General features: G+C 40.5%; 1 protein-coding gene across 1 annotated transcript; it reads left to right on the forward strand.

Moving 5' to 3' along the window:
- The first annotated feature begins 1,028 nt into the window (after positions 1 to 1,028).
- On the forward strand, positions 1,029 to 12,452 carry LOC125262142 (arginine-glutamic acid dipeptide repeats protein-like). Its single transcript, XM_048180698.1, is given in 12 exon segments — positions 1,029 to 1,211; positions 1,537 to 1,629; positions 2,701 to 2,900; positions 2,995 to 3,156; positions 3,253 to 3,366; positions 4,160 to 4,540; positions 4,543 to 5,543; positions 6,562 to 6,784; positions 6,892 to 7,600; positions 9,708 to 9,848; positions 9,938 to 10,118; positions 10,218 to 12,452. Coding segments are annotated over 10 exon segments (3,024 nt in total). The 5' UTR covers positions 1,029 to 1,211; positions 1,537 to 1,629; positions 2,701 to 2,822; the 3' UTR covers positions 10,252 to 12,452.
- Positions 12,453 to 19,164: the final 6,712 nt, after the last annotated feature.

Below are 19,164 nucleotides of genomic sequence, written 5' to 3' on the forward strand. Positions count from 1 at the left end.
ATGTGTTGGGGAGAGCAGCATTTTAATGACCAATTTATGTCAAGAAGAACAGCCGAAGCAAAGAGGGAAAGCAATCAATACGCATTAAAGACACCCAAGCCCTATTCAGCCCGAGTTTAACAGACCCTGTCAGACCCTATGTCTGTCCTCTTCACTCATTCCTGCAACATTAACACATTAAAGCATGTTAAAAGCTCAGCCGTTGACACGCAAGCCACTCCAATGCAATGTCTTGAAATGAATATCTAAAATCAGCCAAAAGAAAGAAACTGAAAGGTACAAGAGAGAAACAAGAGGAACTACCACAGGAAAAATGCTTAATTGCTTTTCCACTAGACAACGGTTTCAGGGCATGTGTATTATTTTGAATGTGTCCGGAAAGCGACAGTTAATTTGCTTAGGCTGCCTCAGCAAAGCGTCTTCTGATCCATGATTGCATGTGTTAATGTTTCAGTAGGGTATTGATTTCCTGGCTGGCTTTTGTGCTCGGGATTTATATGCCTTACTCCCTGGCAAGCGCACCCTCTGAATGTTTGATTAAAGTTCAATTGACTCTTCTAGCGCAGGGGCTTGGAGCCATTTCACTCCCTATTTGTAGCGCCAAAGCTCTCCCTGACATGTTCCTTTGTTTCCATTCAAACGCCTGCCACCCAGGCAGCCACCAATGTACTGATCCTAATATCCCAGCATTCAGAGAGCTTCACTGCCTAATCCTGGGACAGACACGGCCACAGCACAACAAGCCGGCCTGCTGGCAAACCCGGCATGGATTCTTTGTCTAGGACTCTATACCTTCTCCCTTCCTGTCTATCTGTTATCAAAACTAAACTAATTTCATCAACCAACTCCTGGTGTTTTTCAGTGCAGCTGCCTTATCAGTTTGACATTTGATGTCTTTTCATTTGCTTATCAAGCCATATTCATATCCAACAGATCAACAGTATTTTTGTATAGTAGTTGAAGAGTTTCTTTGTTCAATTTTATACACTGAGACTGTCTAAAATCAGCTGGCTCATGTGATTTTGTTTTTGTGTTTTCTGTCTCACAGGGGGAGCTGATCACCTTTTACTATTATTGGAAGAAGACCCCAGAGGCTGCTAGTTGCAGAGCCCACCGCAGGCACCGCAGACAACCCGTCTTCCGCCGGATCAAGACCCGCACCGCCTCCACCCCCGTCAACACTCCTTCCCGCCCACCTTCCAGCGAGTTCTGTAAGTGCAATCTGCCTCTTTTCCCCCTAGAGACAGAGAACAGACTCTTGTCACAGCTAAACATGACATCCCTAAAACTCCCAGGACTAATATGGCTTTTCATAGCACAGATCCCCCTCTGTGATTCTTCAAAGTAAACAGCTGAAATCTCATATCCGATAAGAGACAGAACAGGGAGGCATCGCTCTAATTATGTGTACTATCCTTGTCTCCTGAAAAACCCACTGATAGTGTATTAAGTGTTGCAGGCCTCCGTTTTGTCTTAAACATCATTTGACAACTACAGTCTCAAATCTTTATTAACCAGCATGTTTCTCTTTTCTAGTGGACTTGAGTTCAGCCAGTGAAGATGACTTTGACAGTGAAGACAGCGAGCAGGAACTGAAGGGCTACGCCTGCCGCCACTGTTTCACTACCAGTGAGTGCTTAATTTATCAAATTAAGTAATAGCACATCATAATAATCTTATATTCAGACCAACAGCATGACTGCAAGTGTGATGCTGCTTTATGCAGCAGTTCAACAAGTTAATGATTAACTTGCATTTTGGAATGGAAACAGAATGTTTTTATATTTCTACATTTTATTTGTTTATATATATATATATATATATATATATATATATATATATATATATATATATATATATATATATATATATATATATATATATTATTTTTTTTTTTTTTTTTTTTTTTTTTTATATATTTCTACATTCATTTATTTTATTTTAATTAAATTAAGCAATATCACACCATGCTGGTATTCAGACCAACAGGATGACTGTGAGTGTAATACTGCTTTCAACAGTTCAATAAACAAGAAGTTATTCAATCATTTACATTTATACACTTAAAAATATCATTATTATGCATTTATTGTTTACAGTATTTATCTTGTCACAAAGTTTATTCGACGTTTGTCATTTTATTTTTACGTTCTTGCCATTAAGATAAAGTTTGGTGCTAGGAATGCTGCTTGTCCAATCAAATTAGAGGCCTGGCACTAACTCTTGTATAATTTTGTCCAAATTCTTTCTAATTTGCCAAGTGACCAACAGTGTGACAAACAACAAACAATGAGTCTTCCCAAGGTGAAGTGTTGGAGGTATTAACCTAATAGAGTGATACCATGAGACAGGTGAAAACTCTGTAAGAGTTCTCCCTTCAGAAGACTTCAATAATCCCCTCTGCAGGCCTGTAATTACTCTCAGTTTGGTGCTCGGCCCTGTCTTTCATCTGGCAGACGGACATCAGAGCGTGTCATTTCTAATTTGATCCAATCTGACAGTTACTCATTTGTTTTTTGCCTCATTAAATCCTCTGACCTGTTGGATGCAGTTGGCATTCATATCGCATTCACATCTGATACGAAAACAACAACTTTGACCTTAGCATGTCCATGAGGTGTTTGGCTAGCCTTAGAGCACTTCCTGTTAGTGTAATGTTTAATAAGCAGAGCTCAGCTGAACTTAAATTTGTGTTTACAGCCTCCAAGGACTGGCACCACGGGGGTCGCGAGAACATCCTGCTGTGCACCGACTGCCGGATCCATTTTAAGAAGTACGGCGAACTACCTCCCATTGAGAAGCCTGTAGACCCGCCACCGTTTATGTTCAAACCTGTCAAAGAGGAAGACGATGGACTCAGTGGGAAGCATAGCATGAGGACTCGACGGAACCGCGGCTCAGTAAGACGCCTAACTTTGCTACCTTTTAGCACCATTTTAACTACATGTAACACATGGCTAAAACACACATCAAATATTTTGTTGTTTGGTTCAGATGTCAACGCTACGAAGTGGCCGCAAGAAGCAAACCGCCAGTCCAGATGGCAGAGCCTCACCAACCAATGAGGATCTGCGCTCCAGCGGGCGCACCTCACCCAGTGCAGCCAGCACCTCCAGCACTGACAGCAAGACTGACTCGATGAAGAAACCCAGCAAGGTACGACCCATGTGCACAGACTTTTGCATCAAAGTCACACTGAGCATCACAGGAATTTGTTTTCAGAGGAAATATGTTTTCATTTTGACAAAACAGAAGACGAAGGAAGAGGCGCCATCGCCTATGAAGAGTGCCAAACGTCAGAGAGAGAAAGGAGCCTCGGACACAGAGGAGTCTGAGAGGGCAAGCGCCAAGAAATCTAAAACGCAGGTGAGTGAACTCCTACTAAACAAGCATCTCAATACATCTCAAAGAGAAAATGAAGATTAGCTTTAACCAGAATTTAGTAGTTTCTACATTTTTAGTCTGTAGAAAAGGAAGTTTTAGAAACATCTTTAAGAGTGGAAAAAGTATATATTTTTGTTATTTATATGATTACATTTTTATAGTCTAGTCTAAAATGCAGGTAAGTGAAATTCTAGTAAACAAGCATCCTATTTAGGAAAAGTAATTTGTATACCTCTCAGAAAGAATAGAAAGTATAGCTCTAAACAGAAACATCTTAGTTTTTCTTTTTTTCTTTTAAGCTGTGCTTTATAACAATTCATGCTGCTGTAGTAAAGATGGCAGTTTGATGAGTACTGCTAAAGATCTGTGATAATATGGCTAAATTATTGTTAGCATGGAAATGTGGGATGTGTTTGAGAGAAAAATGATCAACTAGATGTTTTCTTGGAAGAAGAGTTCTCCATTAATCCAAAAGACATTAATAAACTTGTACGAAAGTTCACTGAAGGGTTCATGGCAGCTCTATTTTACCAAGTGTCCAGTGAGGACACTAGATTTTAGGGTTGTATTTATTTTGGCCATTACCTATAGTAACAATGTGATTGCACATTAGAGTGAGTTCATGTCCTTTAAATGTCATTAGTTCACATTACAACTCAATGACTGTGATATGCAAAGGTTGTTCTTGATAGTGACTGCACCCATTATTCGTCATCAGTAAGCGTCTGTATGGCCAAGTTTATTGACCTTTCCTCCTTCCTTCCATCTCCCGCAGGAACTTCGGCCGGACTCGCCCTCAGAGTGTGAGGGAGAGGGAGAGGGTGAGAGCTCGGACGGTCGCAGTGTGAATGACGAGGGCAGCAGCGATCCCAAGGATATTGACCAGGACAACCGCAGCTCTTCTCCCAGCATCCCCAGCCCACGCGACAACGAGAGCGACTCGGACTCCTCGGCGCAGCAGCAGATCCTCCAGGGTCAGCACCCTCCGGTCATCCAGTGCCAGACAGGGGCTTTACCCACGGCTCCTCCTTCCGCAGCGGCAGCCTCCACACCACCCACCTCAGGCACGCCTTCGCTGTCATCCCAACCGTCCCCCTCCATCCCCCCACCTCCATGCCTCCTCAGCAGACACCTCCAGCAGGTCCGCTGTCTCTCATCCAGTCAGGGGCGCAGAGGCTGCCCTCACCGCATTCCCCACTGCAGGGCATGACTCAGCCTCCTCCAGCTTCTCAGACTGGCCCTCAGTCCCTGCAGCCTCCACTACACGGCCCAATGCCGCCCATGGGCCACCCTCTGCAGGCGGGGCCATCACACATGCCTCACCCTCATGCTTTACCTGCTCAGTCCTTCCCTATTGGTCAGTCTCAGGTCCCCCCTTCACCTCTCTCGGGCCAGTCCCAAGCTGCCTCCCTGTCTCAACAACAGCGACCTCACACCCCTCCATCCCAGTCGCAGTCCTCCTCACAGAGCGGCAGCCAGCCTCCCAGAGAGCAGCCTCTCCCACCAGCACCATTGCCTATGCCCCACATCAAACCTCCACCTACCACCCCTATCCCACAAATGCCAAACCCTCAGTCACACAAGCATCCCAGCCACCCCCCATTCCCGCAGATGCCTTCCAACCTGCCCCCGCCACCCGCCTTGAAGCCCCTCAGCTCCCTATCCACACATCACCCTCCCTCCGCCCATCCGCCGCCCCTTCAGCTCATGTCTCAAAACCAGCAGCTACAGCCTCCACCAGTGCAACCTCCAGTACTCACCCAGTCCCAAAACCTTCCGGCGACAGGAAGTCAAGCACCCCCGCCGGCTCCTCCGCTCCCTTCCTCTTCCTCTGCTTCACACTCGGCGCCTTCTCAGCCACCCTTCCCTCCTCATTCTTTCATGCCAGGCAGCTCGCCCGTCCTGTCACCGTCTACCGTTCCTTCTTCTGTGGCGAACTCAATGGCTATGCTGCAGCAGCCACCCTCCTCCATATCCATGCCCCTGCCTGCAACGGTCAGTGCGCCTTGCCCGGGACCCTCCACTGTGCCACCTGTACAGATTAAAGAAGAGCCACTGGATGAGGCAGAGGAGCCAGAGAGTCCTCCACCACCACAGAGGAGCCCTTCACCTCCACCCACCATCGTCAACACTCCCAGTCACGCCAGCCAGTCTGCACGGTACATAACTTCTTCTTTTCCATCAATAGAATTGTTTTTAAGTGTCTGATATGGTAATGTGCCTTAGCCCAATCAGAAGTACTGGTACTTGGGTAGAAACCTATACATAGGAGCCTGTTAAAATGCTAATTTTAAAGAAAAACGTCAGATGGACGTAGAGACTTTAGAATAACAACAGTAAAAACATGAATTAATGTTATAATATAATATTAAAAAAAATAAATAAATAAATAAATTATTATTATTAAAAACAGCAATAATTTTAGTAAATAAAATTCTATTTTATTACATTTGTTAGAATGGGATATCTTGTCATGTTTTAATAATAATAATAAGTGTAGTAAATAATACAAATATATTTTTTATTTTATTAAAATGGTATTTTAATCAATATTTGTGTTATAATAAAATGAAAAAAATCATTAAAAAACAATAATCATTTGTCATTTTATTAATATAAATAAAATATTTTATTGCATTTATTAAAATGTAATAAAATATTATTTAATTTAAAAGTTAAGTTAAAAGGTTTAAAAGTTACATTAAATGGTACCATCAGTGTAGCGTCCTAACTAAACCTGCCTCAGCTTCGGCTCCTCTGCAGTCATCAAGCGTGGACTGGGCACAGATTAATGACTGCATCATAGCGATGAAAGCCTCCATCAGATCATGAGCGTGTCTTTGTAGAGCTGCTGTGGCCTTGTCTTACACTTACTTGCAGTGAATAGCAATAAGCTCACTAATGCACAGAGAGAGCAGCTCATTACGACACTGGCGATTAAAAAGATTGAGTGGCTCTAGTATAGTATAAACGATAGAACATGCCACAGGATATTTATTTGTCACAAAGTGATTGCATTTCTTTTAAACTGGCTGCAAAATCAGCCTGTGGAAATATTTCTGCACTTCAACAGCTTATATCTGTCACGAATGGAGAAAGGTTTCACACAGCAAAATGACCCTGACTGTGGTAACTTTAAAAGATTATTCATATTCTTTTCATCCGTCCTTTTAACAGGTTCTATAAGCATCTGGACAGAGGTTACAACACATGTGCCAGAACAGACTTCTACTTCACACCACTGGCCTCATCGAAACTGGCAAAAAAGCGAGAGGAGGCGCTGGAGAAAGCCAAGAGAGAAGCAGAGCAGAAAGCAAGAGAAGAAAAAGAAAAGGAGAGGGAACGAGAAAAAGAAAGAGAACGGGAACGGGAGAGAGAGAAAGAGGCTGAGAGAGCTGCTGTAAGTTTTGGTTTAATGTTTTAGATACTATATTTGTATATGGTAATTTCTGCACAAATTGTTCATTATTGATTTCTTGCTTCTAAATATCTGCTCTGTCTTTACAGAAAGCTTCCAGTTCTTCCCATGAGGGTCGCATGGGTGAACCCCCGATGGCGGGATCGGCTCATATGCGGACCTCTTTTGATCCACCACCCACCACCATTGCCACCGTGCCCCCTTACATCGGCCCTGACACACCTGCCCTGCGCACGCTCAGCGAATACGCTCGACCCCACGTCATGTCCCCCACCAACCGCAACCATCCCTTCTTCGTTTCACTCAACCCCACAGACCCACTCCTGGCCTACCACATGCCCGGTCTGTACAACGCAGACCCCGGCATGCGTGAGCGTGAGCTGCGGGAGCGAGAGATACGGGAGAGGGAGATCCGAGAGAGGGAGCTGAGAATGGAGAGGATGAAGCCAGGCTTTGAGGTCAAACCTCCAGAATTGGACAGTCTGCATCCTTCCGCCAACCCCATGGAGCACTTTGCACGGCACGGGCCTATTGGTCTCCCACCCATGGCTGGCCCTCATCCGTTTGCCTCCTTCCACCCGGGCCTGAATCCACTGGAGCGGGAACGGCTGGCGCTGGCTGGGCCACAGCTACGTCCTGAGATGTCCTACCCTGAGAGGCTACATGTTGAGAGGATGGCTTCTGTAGCAAACGACCCCATTGCACGGCTGCAGATGTTCAACGTGACGCCACACCACCATCAGCACTCGCACATCCATTCACACCTACACCTGCACCAACAGGACCCTCTGCACCAAGGTGAGAGACCTTTCACACTACTGTTGTGTGCTGGATAGTTGTATTAGGCCCACATGGAATCTGCGTGCACAGATCTCATTCACAAACTTCTATACATCTCTTGTGTGTTTATGAAGTATGATTTGATTTGATTGTGTTTAATGTTCTAGCCAATGTTTTTAGTCCAGAAAATGTGAAAAATGTCCACAGATTCCATCTGGGCTATATTTAGAAAGAAATGGCATGATATAATTTTTATGTAAAAAAAAAAAAAAAAAAATGAGGATGCCATGTTTGATGTTAAAATTCTGGCCGGTAACGATAAGTTGATAATTATTTTTGTGTTATGACCAATAACTGATAAATGGATGATTTAATATAATATTTTGTCTGTTTCAATTGTTTTAAATTTGAGTGGATTTAGGCATTACAACTTTATAATTCACATTATGAAAAATGTATATTCATTTTGAGATTTTCTTAAGATTATATTTATTTAACTGTCTTATGAATTATGATTTTATATAGAATAGCGATGCATTGATATTCAAATTCTGGCCAATAGTTATAAGCCGATGATTAGTTTTATATTGCAGTTAACCGATGAATAGCCGATATTAAAATTCTATAATATTTTGTCAAAGTATATTAAAAATAAAATACTAAAAACATTTTTTTAGGCATCACAACATTGTAATATTGTAGCCAAAAATATTGATATTTCGATATGTATCAATACTGAAATATCTGAAACGGTTCCAATACTCCTTTTCTGCAGTATCATTACACCGATACTAGCTGCGTGTTCTTGTTTTCTCTTCTCACCGACGGTGAATTGACACGCTCCCGACGCCTCTCTCTCACTCGTCCCACAGGCTTCGTGCTTATGCCAAAAGCGCGTGTACTACTGATCTATATAAGTGGCACTCTCTTGAAGCCACCTCTCAAACAGCTCACGAGCACCAAATTGAGCTCTTTTTCATGGGTTATTGCGCTTAAATGGTCAAATACATACAAAATTATCACAATGCCCATCTTGCCGGGTATTCGGGTAAATATTCTGTTTTGGAACATAATTAGTTGAGAGAAAACACATTGTGTAACAGTATATTGGATCCGTCCACAAGCTGTTAAAGGGTTAGTTCAGCCAAAACTGAAAATTCTGTCGTTAATTACTCACCCTTGTGCTGTTCCATATCTGTAAGATCTTCGTTCATCTTTGGAACACAAGTAAAGATATTTTAATGAAATCTGAGAGCATTCTGTCCCTCCATAGAGATCCAACAATCACTTTCAAGGTCCAGTAAGTTAGGACAGACATTATTAAAGCACTCCATGTGACTTCAATTTTATTAACTACTTTGTTCACGCAAAAAAAAAAAAACAACAACATAATTTACCACTTTATTTATGAAAATATTGATCTGCAACGCGCATTCATGAGAGCTTCACGACGCGCATGTTGTGTTCAAACTTGCACGCCAACTTAACGCGCATGCGCGTTTTGACGAGTGTTCACGAGAGCACAACACATGCGTTTTGAGTTCACGTGAGAGCCAGCATTGTTGTGTGAACGCTTTGGATAATATTATTTTGTAAATAAAGTTGTAAATTGTTTTTTGTTGTTGTTTTTTGCGCAAAGCACTCGCATCGCTTCATAAAATTGAGGTTAATTACCCAAATTTAAAAAGAAATTGAGATAAATTATCTGTGTGGTGGTACAGTTTTCCCCATGGTATCGAAAATGCTATCGAATTTCGATATTTTTCAAGGTATCCCGTCGAAGTTGGAAAGTTCCGTATCGTGACAACACTACACTACAATATACAGTATGAACAGTAGATAGTCATTTTAAGATTAGCTAAAGATTACATTTAACTTATTAAATTATCAGTGTTTAAGCGGTAGATCTAAATATAAGAATTAGTAAATTAGCATGTGCAAATAAATGTAACATATCATGCATCCCTGCTATTAAATATTATTATTTTATGCTTGTCATTTATGCATGATGTTAATTTCATGTCAGTAGGAAGTATGTGTGTTTCTGTATTATATTGACTATGTACCATTACAAAAAGCTGCTGACACGGAGAAGGTGGTGGTGAATGTCTTGTGTGTCCCCCAGGTTCTGGGGCACATCCGCTCGTAGACCCACTGGCCGGCGGACCACACCTCGCCCGGTTCCCCTACCCACCTGGAGCCATCCCCAACCCCCTGCTCGGACAGCCCCCGCATGAACACGAGATGCTCCGGCACCCTATGTTCGGTAAGACACACACACACACAAGCAGCATCTCAATCTTTCCAGCTCTTTGTCCAAGCATTACCTAATGAATCTTGCTGTATAACCCCTAGGCGCTCCATATCCCAGAGATCTCCCAGGTGGGCTACCACCACCAATGTCAGCGGCACACCAGCTGCAGGCCATGCATGCACAGTCTGCAGAGCTACAGAGATTGGCCATGGAGCAGCAGTGGTTACACAGTCATCACCACATGCACGGAGGCCCACTGCCAGGACAGGAGGACTATTACAGGTCAGTCCCCCAAACTAGAAAGTATTTTTCTAGAAAAGTGCATCTGTGCTTCAAACATCCGTGATAATGCCATACGTGTCTCTTCTCACTATATTTCAGCCGGTTGAAGAAGGAAAGCGACAAACAGCTGTGATCAGCCGAGGGCTCCCAGAGGATCAGCAGGACACAGGAGGTCACAGCAGAACAGTCACGCATGGGAACTCGCGTGTTCTAGGAACGTTCTCAGTTCGGCGAAGTGACGAGGATCGTCTGAGGAAACTTCTTTCTGTTGTCAGCTTTCTTCACTATTCCGGACTTTTTTTTAAGACATTGACTTTTTCGGGGGGTTATATATCGTTCAAGTAGTGACAGCGTCCTCAAGACTGATTGTGACTTTCCTGCATGAACATACTCTGAGAAGCTTCCCTGACGTCTTTTGTAGGTGCTAGAAAACCAGATACTTTGTCACTGTGCTAATTGGGGGGAAAACAGAGGAACAGACCAGTCGGGCCATTATATCTGAAAAGTGCTATCTTAAATTCAATGTTTATTTTAATACATTGTAGGAGGTTTTCATAATGTTAAGAAAAGCTGCAGCATGGCATTTTTTGAGTCTGTAAATAGTATATAAATATATATATATATATATACATATATAATTATTGCTATTATCATAATAATTATTATTAGGTGTGGATTCCTAACAGAAACGTTAGACCTCCGATATAATAATTTTCTGAAGTGTCATCCCTTGTTTCAGAGGGGAAGGAGATGGCACGGTCAGAGCAGGTAACCATGTCAGATGTAAACGGGGTTTGCTGGGTAGAATGGTACCGGATTTTAATCCAAACGCCTCTAGAGGTCAAAGCTCAGATGACGCTTTTTTATTTTTGTTTGTTTGTTTGATTTGTTTCATATATCGACAGTCAATGACAAACACTCATGACATCATGACCATATTTTTAATTTCATTGCTGAACTCAAACTCAAAACACTTGAAGGAGGAGGTGCGATGCCTCGTGAGTATTGGGGCAAGTAGCCCATTTGGAAAGAAGAATATTGCACTGATTAACCTCAGTTTTTCTTTTTAAACTGTAATTGGCTTTCCTATGGCTTCTTAAGTGTGAGTGAGTGCATTTTGAAAGCCGTTCGCTCTGTTTTGTGTGTACCAAAGTTGAACGGCGTTCAGTTTTGCAACTGGGTTCATATCTCAGCTAGTTCCTCAGTGCTTAGAGATTGCGAAACGTTTTTTTAAAGTAACAATATGACATCTTGATGCACATTTTTTTACTTTTAGATTTACATATTGTCAAAGGGTGCTGGGAAAGATAGCAATGCCCCCCCCCTCCCGGTTTGTCTCCTGAAGTCCTCTTACGAGCTCCTCGCACAGTCAGTATCCCGACCTACTGTACAGATTCATAAAACCATTCTCACTGTGAAGCCAGGGGGAAGATGGTGGCAGAGATGACGTCGAGCTTGGATTGTGTACCTGTGTGTGCATGAGTTCACAGTAGTGGAAGATGATGACTGTGCTTGAGCTTCTCTCTGCATTCCTGACACTGCATTACCTATGATGCATGATGCCTCTTTATTTGCTCTCCATCATGTTGAGGCTGTTTGATAGCAATCATTGACTGTTACATGCAGTATTTTTGTTCGTTTTGTTTGTTTGTTTTTCCCAGATCCATCAGAATTAATGTTCAATATTTGAAATGACAAATGCTAAAAATTCATTTTTACCTCTGGTGAGATTGTGTATGGGCCTTTTTTGAGCTAAAAGTTCAAAGTACAGTAAAAGCTCAGAGTACTGTTTTTAATTCTCTCCCCTGTTGTTTTTAAAAAAGCCATCGTGCATCCTTTGAAGAGTATGCATAGAAGCCAGTTTTTAGCAGTATATGCCCAAAGCTGAACACTTTCTGTAATTGGACTGTCATGTATCTTTTATTCTGTCTCAGATGTATACAGCATTTTACTTTTGTTTTAAGCATTTTCTCCTTTTGTCCCTCTTTTGTGTCTTAAACCTTTGATGTTGAGTGTTGTCAATGGTTTAGCTTCTTGTTTCAAAGCGGCAATAGCAGAATGTACATTCTGACTGCTAAGATTTATATATACTGGTATCTTGAAGCTTATTGTATATATTAGTAGTCGCAATGGGATGACACAGTGTAAACAAAAAGTAGAGATAATTAAGGCAGATTGTGAGTCCTGTGTTCTCCCATTTGAGTATTTTGTAATTTTTTTGACAAATTTGTGGAATTAAAATAAAACTAAGTTACACCACATGGAAACTTGATTTCTAGTCAATATCACCTTTTGTTATGACATGGCAAAAGTAAATGTTCATGCTGACAAAAATTCTGGGTTAAAGTGTTTGTTTTCTCTTTTCCAAGTTCATTCCGAACTATTAAAAATGGGGCTGATTGATTTATACAAGTGACCATAAAAATGTAGTCTCATAGTAAGCGTGTTGGGTCGACCATATCAATGCAAGCAGTTCTAAAGTAATACTGTTTCATCATCATTTTACAAGCACAATCATTCTGGGAAATGAGCCCATAAAGTGAATTCTGAGAATGGGTCCCCAAGTAACAATAAATGGCAGACCAAAAAAGGTTTCTAATCCACAAGAATTCTGCCTATTCAGTCACCAAGCACTAACAACAATTGAATATTTACAATACAAACTAAAACAAAATCAGAACATTACTCTGTGTGGTCATTCTTGTCTCTTTTTTTCTCTCAGTCTATAAACAGCTTAAATTAATTTTCACTAAACCAAAGAAATTCTCATTTTGCACATGCAGGTACAAAAAAAAATGTATACACTTTCCGGGTGCTGATTTCACAAGATGTAAAGATGTCAAGATGTTATCGTAAGTAAAGTTAGGGTTGAGTGCATATGTGGATTTTTATCTCAGCTGTAATCTAATACAATTATAGGGTTATTTAGATGGTCACTCTTGCTTGCATTTTTCATAAACTGAGGACATTAAATATCTAAATAACTTTTTTATTATTATAATGTTTGGTTATGTTCCCTTACGCAGTCTTTCTAGAATACAGGCAGATGTATTAGAAGTATTCATTTTAAATTTAACAGACCAGTTTAAATTTAAGAATTTAAACAAGAATATATAGAAAAACATGCATTATATTTAAGGGAAAAAATAAGAATATACACAGTAATAATTATAATATTTATAATTATGTATTTATGTATAAAACATATTACATTTATGAATATATTATGCATGTTAGAATATATAAACAGTTCCTATTTCATTAAATATATATATAAAATGTATTACATTATGGCATTAAAAATGCCATGTGTAAGGAATACATGAATGAATATGGGATAATATTTGAATGAATATATTAAAAATATTTGAATAAAAATGAAATATGTACTGCATATATTCTGATTTTTAAATATGAATTCATATTTGTAAATATATTAATATATTTAAGTTATTTCTTTTATACATTTATTTACAGTTTGGCCTCCTATTTTTATATATATATATATATAGATAGATAGATAGATAGATAGATAGATAGATAGATAGATAGATAGATAGATAGATAGATAGATAGATAGATAGATAGATAGATAGATAGATAGATAGATATAGATATACAGGTGCTGGTCATATAATTAGAATATCATCAAAAAAGTTTAATTATTTCACTAATTCCATTCAAAAAGTGAAACTTGCATATTATATTCATTCATTACACACAAACTGATATATTTAAAATGTTTGTTTATTTCTTTTAATTTTGATTATTATAACTGACAACTAAGGAAAATCCCAAATTCAGTATCTCAGAAAATTAGAATATTGTGAAAAAGTTCAATATTGAAGACACCTGGTGCCACACTCTAATCAGCTAATTAACTCAAAACACCTGCAAAGGCCTTTAAATGGTCTCTCAGTCTAGTTCTGTAGGCTACACAATCATGGGGAAGACTGCTGACTTGACAGTTGTCCAAAAGACGACCATTGACACCTTGCACAAGGAGGGCAAGACACAAAAGGTCATTGCAAAAGAGGCTGACTGTTCACAGAGCTCTGTGTCCAAGCACATTAATAGAGAGGCGAAGGGAAGGAAAAGATGTGGTAGAAAAAAAGTGTACAAGCAATAGGGATAACCGCACCCTGGAGAGGATTGTGAAACAAAACCCATTCAAAAATGTGGGGGAGATTCACAAAGAGTGGACTGCAGCTGGAGTCAGTGCTTCAAGAACCACTACGCACAGACGTATACAAGACATGGGTTTCAGCTGTCGCATTCCTTGTGTCAAGCCACTCTTGAACTACTGACAGCGTCAGAAGCGTCTCGCCTGGGCTAAAGACAAAAAGGACTGGGCTGCTGCTGAGTGGTCCAAAGTTATGTTCTCTGATGAAAGTAAATTTTGCATTTCCTTTGGAAATGAGAGGAGAAGCACACAGTCATCTGCTGGTGTTGGTCCACTGTGTTTTCTGAGGTCCAAGGTCAACGCAGCCGTATACCAGGAAGTTTTAGAGTACTTCATGCTTCCTGCTGCTGACCAACTTTATGGAGATGCAGATTTCATTTTCCAATAGGACTTGGCACCTGCACACAGTGCCAAAGCTACCAGTACCTGGTTTAAGGACCATGGTATCCCTGTTCTTAATTGGCCAGCAAACTTGCCTGAAAATCTATGGGGTATTGTGAAGAGGAAGATGCGATATGCCAGACCCAACAATGCAGAAGAGCTGAAGGCCACTATCAGAGCAACCTGGGCTCTCATAACACCTGAACAGGGCCACAGACTGATCGACTCCATGCCACGCCGCATTGCTGCAGTAATTCAGGCAAAAGGAGCCCCAACTAAGTATTGATCGCTGTACATGCTCATACTTTTCATGTTCATACTTTTCAGTTGGCCAAGATTTCTAAAAATCCTTTCTTTGTATTGGTCTTAAGTAATATTCTAATTTTCTGAGATACTGAATTTGGGATTTTCCTTAGTTGTCAGTTATAATCATCAAAATTAAAAGAAGTAAACATTTGAAATATATCAGTCTGTGTGTAATGAATGAATATAATATACAAGTTTCACTTTTTGAATGGAATTAGTGAAATAAATCAACTTTTTGATGATATTCTAATTATATGACCAGCACCTGTATAAGTGTGATTTTGCATATAACATGTCACTTGCAATTTGTATTCAGTGCAGTGAATAAACACATCCTCATACAGTGAGCCTAGAGGTCTTGCAGAACAATTTTAAAATCTGTCTGTGCGTCTGCAATTTGTTCCTGTTTCTGTCTGGATTGCTAGAGGGGATGAGCGTTTCAGTGTGAAGGGAAATCTTGGAAGTGCTTCCTCTTCAAAGAGGCCATCTTGAAGGAGACAGAAAAACACAGTAATGATTTCTGTCCTCTCCCTGCAGTTGGCTGGTCGTTTTTATGAGGCTGGTGTGCAGTCAGTCAGTGAGTATTATTAGGCAGCTGTTGTTGCTGTGCGTCCCTGTGGTGTTAGTCGCCGTATGTGGACGAGAGGGCTGCTCTCCCTGCTTAATGATATCCCACTCTCACATTCCTGTCATAGCAGATCTCAATTCCCTCATGTGCTCTGCGGGACTAGATTCACATTTGGCCGGTCCTATGCATTCCACACCCACTCTACGCCAGCCGTGTGCACTTTCTCTCTTTCCGCCCTCCTCCCTCTTTTTCTTTTTTTTTTTTTCGTCTGATCATCCTTTTTTTCTGTCAATGATGTTCTCTGTCTCTTTGCTGGATAACATTGTTATCCTCTGAGATAAATAAAATCTCCATTTCACACTTATCCTCTGTGGCAGCTGTCCAGATACTCAAACATTTGCTTTGTGATAGTGTCAGTAATAACTTAAGCCTCTTTGGGCCTCCTGCAGGCTCTCAAATGTACATTATGAACATTGTGATCTTGTGAACTAATAGTAAAATGATTTGTATATCAGTTAAATTAGGAGCAAATCATTACAGTAATGTCAATATATTTAAATGCATTCAATTTGTTAAACCTTTATAACTTTTTTTTTTTATATTATGCATTACAGAACCAAGTAATTACAAGTATTGGGGTAATCATTTTTCATTATTTTCTCTTCATTTTTTTTTCTCATAAGTAACAATTGTAAATTAAGTATAGGCTATATTTTGCTGCTGTGCCTTCTATGTACTTTTCTGCAAATGTTCTCTTTCATGAAATGAGTTAAAGCGCTTTGCTGCAGGTTTGCTGTTGGGTGCAATATACTTTGTGCAGCTGCATCCTACAATAAAAGCCTCTTTGGAAAGGCTGTATTACATCGTGAGAGGATCACAAAGCAATCCACACTGAAATGTGCTGCACAAACTGTTCTGATTAGACTGAAAGAATCAAACTTTATTTAAAATTACATAGGCCTAGTTCAGTCATAAAACTCTTCAGAGCATCTGATTGGTTCTCTTAAAACTGGTTGCTCTAGCCAATCAATATTTTTGTTCTGTCTACTGTATGGAACCTATTTATTTCCATCCCAAACCAGCTCAACTCAGTGCAGTATGACATGGGACTTTTCCTAGCCCTTCACCTTCCCCAGCACCACCTGCCTAGATCTGCTAAGGGGTTCTCCATAATTTCCGTGCAGCAGCTCGTACCTATCCACTGAATTTATGTGCATGTTTCGGCAGTAGCCTTCACTCATGCAGCAGCAGCATAACAAATCTAGTCCACCAAGTCTAAGCCAATGTAAAAGCTTATATAAAATATAATTAATAGAAATGTCCCCCACACCATTACACCAGCAGCAGCATGAACCCTGATTACAAGGCAGGATGGATCCATGCTTTCATGTTGTTTATGCCTAATTCTGTCCCTACCATCTGAACGTCGCAGCAGAAATCAAGACTCACCAAACTAGCCAACATTTACAGTCTTTTGTTGTCCAATTTTGGTGAGCCTGTGTGAACTGTAGCCTCAGTTTCCTGTTCTTAGCTGACAAGAGTGGCACCCGGTGTGTCTTCTGCTGCTGTAGCCCATCTGCTTCAAGGTTTGACATGTAGTGTGTTCAGAGATGTTCTTCTGCAGACCTCTGTTGTAACAAGTGGTTATTTGAGTTACTGTTGCCTTTCTATCAGCTCGAACCAGTCTGGCCATTCTCCTCTGGAATCAACAAGGCATTTTCACCCACAGAACTTCCACTTACTGGATATTTTCTCTTTTTTGGACCATTCTCTGTAAACCCTAGAGATGGTTATGTGTGAATATCCCAGTAGATCAACAGTTTCTAATATACTCAGACCAGCCCGTCTGGCTCCAACAACCACGGCCCGGTCAAAGTCACTTAAATCACCTTTCTTCCTCATTCTGATGCTCAGTTTGAACTTCAGCAGATCATCTTGACCATGTCTTCATGCCTAAATGCATTTGATTGGCTGATTAGATATGTGCGTTAACATGCCTTGTGTAGCCAGACCTTCAGGTCTGGACTCTATCGCAGCTTTCATTGGCCAAGGACTGCCCAGAGGACATTTGACTGACATGTAACACAACCAATCACTGTTTGTTTTGTTCTGCATCATGTTTAGGGGCATGAAAATGTAAAGTCGATGTCCCTACAATAGAGTACCTCAGAGATGACGTGTTTTTGTGGGCCAACCCAGAAGTTAGCGGCGCACGGGTTCCCTCGGTTGAAAGCCTATGCAGTTTTCCCATAGACTTTTGGAAAATCGCAGAAAATAAGCTCTGTGTTTAACAAAGGGTTATGACACTTACACGTTTTGTCTATCAAGATAATCTTTACAAGTGAACACAACATTTATAGATTTTGAAGCCTAAATAAAGTCGTCAGATTTAAAAAGCTAACAGTAGGCTATAAATGGACTACAGCACACCATGGTCGCGGATCAACATCACCACCACCAAACTTCCTCAAACTGTATTTAAAAAACAACTTTATTTAAAAACATGCTGATTATGATCACTTTTTTATGAGAAATGCTGTCCAAATGTCCTGTTTGTCATGATGACGTCTAAAGTCCCCGCCAACGGAAATAGTCCCTTTTAGCAACTTGTTAGCAACCACCGTTTTTAAGACACAATAAAGGTTTAAAAAAACCACAAGCAGGTTATAACTATGTTTTATGTCATAGATCAAAACGTTAAAATATTTAGAGGTTAACCACAGACCTTATTTTAGGCGATTTAGCAAAAACCCATTCAAAAAACCCATAGACTTTAGGGCAATGGAACCCGAAGTCCTAAAATGCTAACTCGCTTCCAGGTTTTGCATACAAAAACACATCATCTCTGAGGTACTCTATAGGCGTTTCTCAATGTCAAGGATACTTCCTTGGCAGGACTGGTCCTTCCAAGTCACTTCCTTCAGAGGCTAGGCGAGGCTCCTCTTTAGCATTCGGAGAACACGTAAATGGAACAGACTAGCAAGTGCACGTTACGTCAGTGAAAAGGTAAAAGAAATGCCGGTGACGGCAACCAAGCTAACAATTGTTAAATGACGGTCCGGTTCAGTTAGCCATCAATAACGTAATTTGTATTTGTATAATTTATAATATCAATACGGTAGTAATTTGTACTGGCATTTAAATGTTAAACTTTATTTATCTGACATATTTACTAAAGTTATAACAAATGTTTGGTAACATAAATATACTTACATTTGAAAGCATATTGCCCGCTAACGTCCAACATTTTTTTTTTTTTTTTTTTCAACAAGATTGCAAAGCTGCGCGGATAGGATTGTGGGTGAGTTTAGAGCGCGAAGAGCGTGAAGGCTACACATATGCATCCTTTCCTGTATATGGGATATTTTTCGAATGAAGGACTCAGTCCTTGTTTGAAATTCCGAGGATCCTCGACATTGGAACAGTCCTTCGACGGATGTCGATGACGTAGCATCCTCGAAATTCTGGCTTCCGAGGATCCTTCCTTGACATTGAGAAAAGCCTTATAACAGACCGGCATACATCTAATAAATTATTCATTCAAGAACGTTGTGCAAGTTTACTGCAACAATGGAGCCAAAAACTTCGCCTACTTTTGAAAATCCAGC

The sequence above is a fragment of the Megalobrama amblycephala genome, unplaced genomic scaffold, assembly GCF_018812025.1.
Source record: "Megalobrama amblycephala isolate DHTTF-2021 unplaced genomic scaffold, ASM1881202v1 scaffold619, whole genome shotgun sequence".
NCBI classification, from domain to species: Eukaryota; Metazoa; Chordata; class Actinopteri; order Cypriniformes; family Xenocyprididae; genus Megalobrama; species Megalobrama amblycephala.